General features: G+C 39.1%; 1 protein-coding gene across 1 annotated transcript in view; it reads left to right on the top strand.

Moving 5' to 3' along the window:
* Positions 1–6,156, top strand: part of NCAPG2 (non-SMC condensin II complex subunit G2) — a 33,931-nt gene extending 27,775 nt beyond the window's left edge. The window contains exons 24-27 of the mRNA XM_088521197.1: positions 505–608; positions 2,640–2,737; positions 3,173–3,275; positions 6,026–6,156. Coding sequence (XP_088377323.1) covers positions 505–608; positions 2,640–2,737; positions 3,173–3,275; positions 6,026–6,083 — 363 coding nt within the window. The 3' untranslated portion in view covers positions 6,084–6,156. The remainder of the gene's footprint in view (positions 1–504; positions 609–2,639; positions 2,738–3,172; positions 3,276–6,025) is intronic.
* Positions 6,157–12,682: the final 6,526 nt, after the last annotated feature.

Below are 12,682 nucleotides of genomic sequence, written 5' to 3'. Positions count from 1 at the left end.
AGTGGGTTACTCCTCTGAGCTGGGTTTTTCCTTGCCCTTAGGTTGTTATTGAATCTAAGCATCATTTCTAGCTCAATATTTGCTGAATAGTTGTCAAAGTCAGGACTTCACTACCAAAAAGAGCTAACACAGGGAATCAGGAAATCACTGTTATCTAAAGTATTTTTAGAAACTATGTGTGCGTATGTAAGCTTGCAGACAGAAAGGCTACTCATTTCTGTTGAAGAGGCTGTGCGTTCATTTATTGCAACCAACAATTAATTAAATGAGATTTTCATCCAGAGCTGTGGGGAATATTTCTTTTGAGATATATACTATTTATTCTAGCTTTAGCCTTCCTAACTTAAATTGGTTTTGCTTGTTTTGACACCGCACAATTAGATTAAGCGTATTAGGAAAATACATGTGACCATGTGTAATTACTGAAATTTAGATTTCATTTAATGCTTTCTGTATCCACATATTTCTTAATTTACATGAGTTGTTGACTTTGGGGGTTTTCAGGCTTCCAGCGAAGGAAATGTGAATATGCCAAGGACTATTTCAGAATTCCCTCCCCTCTCCAACAGCTTAATGGTCATAATTATGAAGTCAGTTGATGTTGTCAGGTAAGTGCTTCTCCATTAATTTCTGCAAGATTGTTAATAATATGGACTGGCTTATGTTGTCAAGAAAAACTTAATTTCTAAATTAAAGAATAAACTAGATACTCTCAGTAGTTTACTAAATTCACCTTCAGGTACTTCAGGGACTACTAGTGCCTTTCTCTTGATATATTGCTTGTAAATCTTCATTTGGGGGAATGGATGCACTGCTGGTTTGTTTCTTAGCTTCATCTGAAAGTGCTCATTATTTACCAGATTGTTCATCTTGATTTCTTTAAACTCGCTTCTTGGATTGCTTCTGTCATAAGATACATATACACATAAGGCCTTTCAATATAGAGGCATTCAGATGACAGAATATTTACCAAAAATAGCATTAATTCTTTAACCTGAATATCTGTAATAGAGTGACAGTTGTACTAATGGCTGTATACAAATCACAAAACTCAAAATATATCTCAGACATTTATCCATAGTAGGATTAAGTGCCTTTTTTTCCTAAACTGTTTGTTAGGTTTCTCTAAATTTAGTACCCTTATGAATATATGTTAAAATTGTGACAGGTGTTTGTATCCCATTTTACTTTGCATGATCATTCCTCTACCAGAATTTTGAATGATCAAAGGGTTAATGCCTTAAAAGCCCTAGGTTGTCCATGACTTGGCCTAACTCCTTTTCTTAACTTGTCTGGCAGGCAGAAATCATTCCTGTCTCTGCTGTCTCAAGATTATTTTGTGGGTCTTTTTTCCCAAATAGTTTTCTAATTCTAGCCGATGCAGCCAGACTTCAGTTCTTGAGGTCTTCCTGCAGGACAAGGCTCCGGAAGCTGTGTCTTTCAGTAGGTCTCCTAACCTGAATGCTGCTTTTCTGTCGGTCAGCTCTCCATGCATGTTCTGCCTGTCAAGGTGTTTCTTCGGGCTGCTCTTTTGAACAGAAAGTCAGTGAATTCTCTGAAGCTTCTTGTAGTGGTCAAGAAGAGTCTTGTGCATTCTTGAAGGAGAAAACTGCTGGTTTATGCCAGATTGTTTCTATGAGTACTGTAAGAAACATACCTCTTGTATCTTCCTTTTTGATGCAAAGATCATCATTATCATCATTATATTATAATCATCATTATATTATAATACATACCTGGATCCAGTGCTGCCTCAGGACTGAAATTGCTTTAAGGATTTTTTTTTTTTAATTATAATAATAGGCCAAAATCAAAAATTCTAGTTAGATCAACATCTTATAAATATCTCAGAAATCAGTGGCATTATTGCTGTTCTCCATAGCAATGCCAGAGTTCTTGACTCTGAAGTTTCTGATAGAAGCTTCTAAACTGCAAAACCTGATATTGCATCAGGTTCTGCAGTCTGTTTTGAGTTAAAATTTAGACAAACTGTAGCATTGAATCTTTGCTCCCTTTCTCATCATAATCCTGAGGGACTTGGCATTATCTGGCTTCCTGTGTCCTTCACTGCCCTTCAGTGGGAAACTATCAGTGTCTGAAACAAAATGTTTCTCTCACATATATGTATTTGGAAAGAACAAGTTGTTCTGAAATATTCTTATTTTTAATCTTTTGCCATAAAACAATGTGGCTGCGCAGATCCTGTAATAAGTCTCATTACAATTTAATAAATTTAAAGTGTTCTTCAATGGAACTAAATAGTATTAAACTACACACTGATGCAAGTTGAGTTAATAAATTTCTGTATAACTATGGAACCAGTAGTTTTTTCACAAATTGACTTTCCTAAAATATCCTGTGAGTTTTTCATTTCTGATTACTGCTCCCTCTTCTGTGTACAAACACTTTGATTCTGCTCCCAAGCAATTTACCATTCTGCCAACTCTACGGTCCTGGTAGTTCAGAGGAAGCCAAGTAATTTACTGTCACCCAATAAATCCTGCCTTGTCCCACGTGGTATCTTCTGAAGCTGGTGGTGGCAGAGTAGCACAGTCACCAGTTGTTGTAATCATAAAGATCTGTTCTGTTTTGAAAAAAGAATCTTTTACAAACTATCTGTGCTTTATTTTCTTTTATAGATCGTTTTTAAATGAATTAATGGAGTGCATTATTTCTGAAGAAATCAAAGGGATTTTTAGTCTTTCAGCGACTGTCTGCATTGTTATTTTAATTAAAGGTCAGTCAAAATATTTTTGTACAGTAAAAGTTTGTTTTGGTGTACTACATTTTGAAAATCAAGTTCATATAAAATTTAGGAGACCATTTTCATCATTAGCTGTTAAGTTATCATTTTTCTTCAGGATTTAAAGTCCTATTACTTTTAAATGATGCTGCTACGCTTTGAACTCTTCATCTTTGTGTATAGAGTTTAAAAATAAAACCATTTATTAAGCTAGTAAGGCTTATCTGTTTACTGTGGCCTGCAGAATTTGCAGAATTTCGAAAGCATAAGCTGCTTCCTTAACCTAGGGCAGTGAAAATCTAAATTAATGTATAGCCTCTTATTAAAGAATGTCTTTTGATAAAACGATGTTCTATGAAAATATGCAGGTTTGTTTTTATTGCTAAATCATTATTTTCCAAGCTTTCAGCATAATGCCCTTTCACATAGGTAAGCACAAAACTTCGCTTCTCAAGGATGTTGCACCTGCCATTCGGAGGAGGCTGATAACATGCAAGGAAGCTGCCACAGAAGAATCTATCTGCACTGAAAGGTAAATAAATGTGCTATAGGAAATGAACACTGACCTCTCCTCGCCCCTCTCTGCAACAAATGACTTAAGCAATTTGATTAGAGCATTCTGGATGGCTGCGAGGTTTAAAATGTGGGGGAAAAAGTCTCATGAGATACTGAGTCCAGCACAGGATTAAATTTCCTCCCCGTATGTCAGCTGTTCTGATTGTAATCTTTACATATTTAGTATTTTTTTCTGCATTCAATTTGAATCTTATGACTTATCCTGTTATTGCAGTACTCTGAAATCCAGTTAGAAGCATCTATAGAGCAAAGCAAGTCATCGGTTCACCATTTCTTATTCTTACATCTGCAGCAATGTTCTTTTTTTCCCCCCATGTCTCTCTAGAACAATAAAAAAAAATGCCAAAAAAGGTTATAAGAAGTTCCTCGGTAGTTAGGTTTCTCTTAATCTGTGCGGTGTGTGTAGCTTCGCAGAGAGATGCAATTTGGCCCAGGCCACTAGTGTTTTCTGACTTGCCATTTTTAGTGCTGATATATAACTAAATGTGATTACGCACAGCCTGAAATGTGCTCTGTTGCTTGAGAACTATTTTATCATTGTCTTTTCCTACTTATAAACTAGCAAAATCTGGTGGTAGTAGCTTTTTTTCTTAGTTCATACTTAATAGTAGTATTACTCTTTGCTTCCTAATATGCTCTCTCATAATAACACTTGGAAGAATTATCTTTATCTAATACCTTTGTAAACAAAGAAATAATGAGGCTCTGTAATTTCCCCCAAGAGTTGACATTTTTTGCTACCATCTTAAGCTGAGACCTGGAGATCATCTATTATATACTAGCAGAGTAAAACTCCTGTCTGGTGGAGTACTTCAAGCGTTGCCCTTAAACAGGGAGTTCTTGCACTAATTCAGAAGCAAAACTTTTCCTTACAGTGGAGTCTTCCCTCTGCAGCTGAGTTAGCAGTTTAAGGTAGCCCTGTGGGTCTCTTCTTTAAAAAGTGCTGTTTGGTGCACTTTTAAAATCCTGGACAACATATTGGATAGTGAGAGAATTTCTCAAGAGTAATGGCATGCCCATTAATTCAGTTCATAAAATGCTAATATTATTTCTAGGAGAAGGGGGAAAAAAAAAAAAAAGGACTTGAATGCAGTGCTTTAGGGGCTAAGGAAAAATACATCATGCTCCATGCAGCAAATATTCTATGCAGTCATACATTTTTCTTAATATTCTGCATTTACATTGTTTAATTAGCATTTCAATATATGGGCAGCAGAATTTAAATTTAGCTAATGGTTGTGCTTACAGATACTTCAGCATTATCAGCTGACCTGACCTTCAGCAGACCTCCCAAACCCTTTATTTACCTCATTGCATCTGTAAATAACGATTCTTTTAAATAACTTTTTTTAATGTATCTTTGTGCATGATCTTTCTGCCATCTACCCAAAAGTTAACTGTTAAGGACCTAGTTAAACTGACTTACGTTTCTGTTTGAGAGGCTTACAGCTGCTCTGAATGAGAGCCTGTTGTTCAGCGTGCTGCTGGTACATGGTGCAACTTTGGACACTGATTATTTTAAGTAGCCTTAAACAGTTACAAAAACTATACAAAATAGCACTGTGACTAGGCCCACAGCACTTAACAAGCTGTATTAGGCCAACTGAGTCCTGCCATGGTTTGAAGGACCTTCTATTAGAAGAGTCAGGAGGCACAAACGTGGTAGTCTCAGTTCCAGGAGAGCTGGTGCCTAATATTCTGTTCATAAAATGCCGAGCTGTATTTCAGGTCTTGGGGAGTTCATCCTATCGGCTCCTGATGAGCAAGTGCCCCAGCAACTCATGACTGACTAACCTTGGTTATTTGGGGCGTCCTTAGAGCACTTTAGTAATACAGATATGAAGAAATACTGCATGGGATATAGATGGATTGCAAATGAAGAATAAAGTCTGCAGCAGTTAACCCCGAAATGGTGATTTGGCAGAAGCCCAAAGTCACCAGTCTTGTCTGTTGGGGGTGTCCTAGACCAGCTCTGAGCTGTGTGAGAAGGGAGGCTGCAAAGACCGGGAAAGGGGGTGGCTCAGGGAGTGCAAGGAGGTGAAATGGGGCTCCAGAACAGAGACTTCAGAGCTGCCCTTTGGCACTGGTTAGGAAGCAGTGAGAGAAAAAGTCTCACAATGTGGCTGGGCTTTCAAGCAGCTGAATGAAGCACTAACAAATAAGGGTAAGATAGAAAGTTTGGAGCTGGCAAGAGAATAGTAGAGATGAGGAGAAAAAAAGTCTCACAATGTGGCTGGGCTTTCAAGCAGCTGAATGAAGCACTAACAAATAAGGGTAAGATAGAAAGTTTGGAGCTGGCAAGAGAATAGTAGAGATGAGGAGAAAAATTGTGAAGACCAGAGAATGAGAGAGAAGAAAAAGTGAAGGAATGTTCTTTTTAAAAGGAAAAATGCTGTGAAGAAAACAAGTGGTTCTATTAATAGGCATATGATTAAATATTAAAAAATCAAATGTGCTTTAAATGAAATAGTAATTGAGACTAGATTGTTGTAGTTGACACTAGAGCTAGAGATGGCCAGCAGAAACATGAAAAAATTGAGGGAGGAAAAATGGTATTTCAAAAGTAATATTTTAGAAATGTATTTAATCCTTAAGCTGATACAGAATAATTTATCAAAGAAACTGGGAGTAGCTATATTCCGAGAGCTGCCTATTCAAAGAATGATTTAGTAAACGTTTAATTTTCTTGTTTATTGTTTTGTGCAGTTTCAGAACCCTGTACGAATCATCTCTGAAATTTCTGGATGAACTTTTGAATCCTTGACCATACAGAAGCTTTTGTCATGAAAATTAAAGGAAGGAAGATGTATTGGTTTCGAAACCAAAAGATTATCTTGTAAAAATATTAACGCTTCACATTCATATTTTTTACCTTGTACATTTAAAGTAAGCAAAATGTATAAAAATGTATATAGAAATAATGTAATAGTAAAGATTTCGAAACATTTTTAGAGGGGATATTTTGTATAGTATTTTCACATTTGGAACTGAGTAAAATCATTATCTCTGGATATGTTTTTTATTAAATAATAATTATATTTTGTCAAATACTTTGAGAGGAGGAAGTGCATAACCTCAGTCCCTGGGGTTACAAGTACAAAGCATGTTCTTGGAGATTTTGGAAAACATTTCCTGACATAGGAAGAAATACACGGTGATGAGGAGTTCAGCAAGGACCATTCTGCCTGATCAACTTAAGTGCCTTCTGTTTGTGGGCAGAGAGAGCAATGGATTCAATTTTTCTTGTTCTTAGCAAGGCTTTTGACACAGGCTCCTACAGTGTCTTTGTGCTGTTAAACGGCAGAATGAGAGCCTGGATGGGTGGAAAAGAGGCTGGACGGCAGGCGTGGAGAGCGAGGCTGCTGCGAGCTCCAGCTGCTCCTCGTGGTCCTGGTGGCCTTCCTCAGGGTAGGTACCATGGCTGACGCTGTTCATCATCATCATCATTCTAAACCTGGGCACTGGGGTGCAGCCTCAGGCATGTTGGCAGCAGTGGCTGATAAGCTGAAGGGAGGTTACGTTGCCATTCAGAGGGATCTTGACAGGCTGCAGATAAATCCCCTGAAGTTCAACGAGCAAAGCCACATGCAACGTGCTCCACCTGGAGTGCAGTAATCCTTTACAGCAGCATAGGCCGAGGGCTGCTTCCTGGGAGATTCTTCAGCAAGAACCTGCTCTCCACATTCCTGGCGGACAACAAAGAAAAATTTATTCCTGAGGAGACTGAATCAAAACTGGAGACCAAATTGGACCAGGTGGCTGGGGAACATCCCTCCTTGGAGCTGTGCAGAACCTGAACTTGCCTAAGCAAGGCCCTGACCACTACCCTGATCTAATTTTGATGATAGCCCTGCCTGGGCTGGGGGTTGGACCAGATTAGCTCCTGGGCTTCCTCCCAAACTGTATTAAATGTGATTTTATTATAAGTATACTGGAGTGGAAGTGCCCTAGGTATTAAATATATATTAGATAAGGACAGAAATGTTAAATGTTTTGTATTTTGCTATTTTTGTAAATTAAGACCAATGGTGCAGACATATAGGCCTTTATTTGACTTTGTTAATGCAACTAGATGCTTTCCTAAGATGAGGAACAGAATGTTGATTGCAAATAATTTTGCCTTAACTAAGGCCTTTATAAATTAAATGTCTGAGCTCATAATGCCGTATTTTTGTCTGTTTCTCTAGTATCTCTGCACAAGTGGAATCAACTGCCTTTGTGCTAAGGCTAAATATGAATTTAGCGTAAAGCTTCCCAGCTTCCCTATCTGGATAAAAGCTTATTTAGTTGGAATGCCTGTTTTTAAAAACAATCATAACCTTTATAAACAATTGTCAGGCTTAGCAATTTTGCTGTTGCAATGTAGATGGGTAAGTGAATTCCAGAAGACTTGCATTATCCACAATGGTGATGTGAGCCAAGAAAATACTGCTGCCACAGCAGGTAGCCGTGGTTCTGCCAAATGTTTATCTCTCAACATCTTTATAAAGACTGTGTTCTTTGGCCTTCGCTCTTCTACATCTGTTAACAGGCAGGTGTTCCAGTAATGACCTTTTAGATCTTCTAATTATACAAATTAGTTAATGAATATGTAAATCACTTCCTTTGCTTCTCATTCTTTATATTTGTTCATATTAAATGGAAGAGAATTTATTATTGTCTTGTTCTTCTTCAGTGCATTACACTGCTCTTTCAGTGGTCACTTGTTACGGAACATTTGTGTCAGACCCAATGTCCCAGAGCCTGAAAGATATCAAGGTTACTTAACCTGACAAAAATGCAGATTTCTTCTGAAGAAACTGGGAGAAGATATTGCTAGGAATAAACTACTGACCTCCTATTGGCAGGCGCTTGAGTGATTCTCTAGAGTGGAAATAGTTCTGTGCTCGCAGTGAAGCTGGTAAAACTCAGCTTCAGTTTTAGTCCGGGTCTCTAGTAGCTGCTGTGACATGATGAAATTTGTTGGCTTTCTGCAACAGAAGTACCGACGTTCTTGGGATTTCTTGAGGCCAGGTCAGTCAGTGCTCTCTCCTTAGGCCTTTGTGGCAGGCCTACAACAGTATAAATTTTAGGTTTTATTCTCTGTGCTTATTGCAAAACTATTTAAGTCTTGCCAATGTATTAAATTCATGCGTTTTTCTTCTGTTTTCAAGATAATCCAGTCTAAGGCACATACTATATCTTCTGGAAACCTGTAAATCAGAGGGTGTTCTTTTTAATTCAAAAGTTGAGGGAAAAGGTATGTGTTTGTTTCTGTTTTCATTTTAAGCCTTCAGAACAGTTTACTCAGCTGTCTGCAGCATATAAGCTGCACCTCTGAAAACTCCCTATACTTTTAAAGCAGCTCCTTGGAGATGCGTTCAGCCTTTGCAAGAAATTGAACTTGGCCTTGATAATGCAATTGTTTGAAATATGAAGAAGGCTATTTGAAGAGATTCCTTTGAACAATCTTGATTTGTAGTTGCTGAATTTTCTAGTCACAGCTGTGCCTCTCAGCAGCAATACCTCTTAGCCCCTTTCTTTTTGTATACATGCCCAGGACTGATAGTTTGAAGCTATTTCTTTATTCAGTGCTATCTGCAGTGCGGTGAAAGTCTTTCTTTTAACTCCTTTTTTATTTTTTGTTTAATTTTTCCCGGACCATGTGGGATGCTCTTTTCCCAAAGCATCTTTGCTTAAGCTTTTTGTGTAGGCACTTCCATTTTCTGAAGACAATATTCATTTGCTCTCTTGTCTAAGAAATAAAATCCAGTAGTATTCCACCTATCACAGCTTCAAAGTCTGAGCTAAGGAAAAGCCAAAAAAGGCTCCCAAGGTTGTTCTTTGGCAAAAATATGTCTTTGATGATGGGTCTGACCATGCAAACTTCGCTCCACACCTTTCATACTTGCAAGGAATAGAAGAAACGTGCCTCACCTTGGCCACGTACTCCTGTGTTTAAACTGATGGCTGTTTCTAGCAATCGCTCTGAGGTCTCCTGGCTCGGGGCAGGGTGCTGGGGAGCCCAGCAGTGCCCAGCGCTGAAGGACCGGCCTGCGCTGGCGCTTCCTGCGGAGGGAGGAGCTGGGACGGGGCCCTCCAAGCTGCGCAGGGTCCTGCCCTCACACCGGGGTGGCTTCACTGGGGATAACTGCCCAGAAACCCTGCACCGGGGAAGGGGAGAGTCTTCTCTGCATCTGCCTTCCTCCCTTTTCTGTCTAGTGACATCTGCAAGCCCATAGCAAACAGGCACAAGTCCTGCCTGAGCTTCAAAGGGCTCTGCGATTTGGGCTTCAATTTGCTCAACAATCTGGGATTTTTGCACCGGGTTATGTTGTTTGGCAGAGGCACGTCCTTAGTCTCTTCTGGAAACAGAAGCATCTGTTCTGTTCCACTTCGTGATTCCAGAAAAACAATGCAGAAATTGTATGTGTTCAGACTGAGGAAATTTAAACACTTGAAATTTCCCTCCTGTTACTAGTGGACACTTTATCACAAAGGATCACAGTAGCAGCTCTGTTACTATTTTATTGTTTGCGACTCTAGTAAATAGAAGCTACTACCAACTCTTTTTCCTGTGTCATTTTTTTTTTTTACAAGAAGGGGGCCTTGCTTTCAGCAAAATAACTTAGTTCTCTAATACATGATTTAACACTTATTTAGTACTATTTCTGTTTCTGCAGACCTCATGGTACTAAACTGTTCCAACGTAAAATTCTGATTCATTGTTTGATGTTGCTGCCAAATTTGCACCAGTTTCAAATATATATTCAAATTTAATTAGTTCATGCTTGCTTTTGTCCTGTCATTAACGAAATTAAATAAGAGGCCTCTCCAAAGCACCGGTAGTAATTCCTTTTCAGCTTAATCTATTTCCCTCTTCTGTTCTAATACTATTCCTACAATAACCCGTCTGTTTGTTTGGCTTTGCTTTGTTTACTTGTTTAATGATGTAACAATCATTATTCACTAATAGCCTAAAAAGGTACCCAAGTATCAGCTTAAGTGAAACAGAGGCTTCGCACCTTTCTTGCTTATTAAGGGTGTATATTTGCTACCCAGTTTTCTCAGAAGGCAGCTAGAGAATGAAATGAAGTGTCTGTAAGAGGGCACAAATCAGATTGGATCAATGTAAAAGTACACTTAGGGAAAAAAAAAAAAAAAGCGCCTATGTTCCAGACCATTTAAGGACAGTGTGACACAAGTTCTCACTGCTTCATTAAAAAAAAAAAAAAAAATGGCAGAGAGGCAGCTCTTTTTACTCACCGTGATGGCAAAAGCCCCGTTCTTGCACCCTCCCCTAAGACTGCTCACTTCTAGTATACTTGCTTTTTCCTCAGATCCAAACAAAGAGAGGTTCTAAGCTTGTCCTCAGTTTCATAAACCTGAACTTCCATCATGGCAAAAACAACAGGCCTTTTTTTTCTGCTCGCTGTCCCCACCTTCTCCAAGACGGACCCTTGCCCTTGATCTGCAGTATGGCTGTTCTCATGGGGCTGCCTTGCCCACAACACCCAAAATACTTGTTTTGCAGGGAAAGCTGAGCTTACCCCCGCTTTGGTGGGTCACCAGGCCCAGCAGATGAATTTCCCCCAGTAAAGCACAACCAGGAGAATTCTCTGTGTCATTCCCACAACTGACAACCTTCTTCAGAGGCTTCAGTCCTCACCGCAACAATAGTCAAACTCAAGGACAGTATGGACTGCATGACATATATGAGTCAAGAACTATACTATATATATGAATCAAAAAAAGTGTTTTTTAAATGCAAGAAGTTAAAAATGGGGATACTAACTTTTAGTGTTCATTGGGGGTTTTTTGTTGTTATTACTTTTTCAGAACTCTTCTATCAGCAGGCTGGAAAAACTAGTTCTGTTAGGACCAGAAAAGACCTGTTAAATCAGCCCAGGTGCAGTGAGCCTGGGAACTGTTTGATGTGAGGAGATGAAGGACATTATCCCGGGATCTGTTCACAGCCCCTGGACTCTCTGAGTTGATCTGTGCTGGAATAGCTGCTTATCCCTGGCTCCTGAGCCAGGCAGGGCAGCCTCCCTCCAGGGAGGTTCTGTCATCCCAGTTAAGATCGCAGCACCTTGAACTTTGTGAGCAGCACCTAGTGATCACAGGACGTAGCTTGCAGCTTTTAATTTATGATGTATCAGGATGTGTTGACTGAATGCCAAAAGCAAGCTCATTTCACTAACATCTAAACTGGAAAGTACCCTGTACCCTCTGTGAAAGACTCTTCTAGACACCTAGCATCCTGGGAAGCTGTCACGGTCTTAAGTAAAGTTAAATTAATGGAAATATATATATGCAGAAATATCTTTTTATTTTAGTTTTTAGTTCTGGTGAGGAGAAAAGGCAAATTCTTTTTGCACAACCTTACTGTGAAGCCCATCTTCATCTCTTCAATTCTTAACCTCTCTGAGTTTGCCACCACTCTTATTTCTAAGTTTATTGAATTTCTATTGAATCAAAAATGCGTGTTAGAAAGTATATTTCTTTCTTGATATTCTTTGTAACTTTTTGGATTTCTTTCAAGCACAGTCCTAGCCCTCTAAGTGATTTCTAAGGTAGGAGTTGTGAACCCCTTCATAATTTCCACAGATAAAAGGTGTTAATGGCAGGTTTGCCTTGGCGCTGTGATTGTCAGAGTGTTTCTGTTTCCTGCTTTCTGTTTCTTCAAAGCTGATAGTTGCTCACTGGTTTCACTGCATGCTGCAGATCAACATCTTTTATATAAGACCAGACTTCTCCGTGACTCAACCACTCAGTCACATGCTCCATTTTACAGAGCAGAAATGTTCAAGGAAAATGCTCGCCCTAGGGGGAGGATTCCCTCGAGAAGTCAAGTGTTTTGTGTTTGGTCTTTGATGCTGTATCAGAACGCTCTGAACTGTAGGAGAGAGCAAAAGGAAGGCTTCCTAAAACAGTGACTCACAAAGGAACAGAGAGCATCCTGCCTCTTCTGTTATTTGACTTCTAATAGTTTCACCTGTGAATCTTCCTAACATTATCTTGTATTCACAAAGACACAGAAGGTAACTTTACCTTCTGTAATTGTGCTTTTCACAGCTGTCATTGCCATGAACTTTTCCCACATTTCTTCCCTGGTTACAGCATAGCCTCAGTAACCTTCCTTTAAAAGAAGCACATCATATGCAGGGGCCCAAACAGTCTTGTACTCAGAGCGTCCTTGACAAGACTGTCTGACTTTTCAACACTAGACACTGTCCACTTCACTTCTATTATTTGCTATTCAGAATAAGCCGTGTCCATAAGCATCAGGCTAAAAAAAATAGTGAAAATAAGCAGAGCTCAGTTGTTCTTTCTGCATTTGAAATTGGTGTCAAATACATTGCTGAGTTCTAGACTGCCTCC

Source organism: Tinamus guttatus, unplaced genomic scaffold, assembly GCF_059628265.1.
Source record: "Tinamus guttatus ecotype Peru unplaced genomic scaffold, ASM5962826v1 Tinamus_guttatus_pri_ptg000006l, whole genome shotgun sequence".
NCBI lineage: Eukaryota > Metazoa > Chordata > Aves > Tinamiformes > Tinamidae > Tinamus > Tinamus guttatus.
Note: the sequence above shows the minus strand (reverse complement) of the source record. Positions and strands in the feature narration are given on the sequence as shown.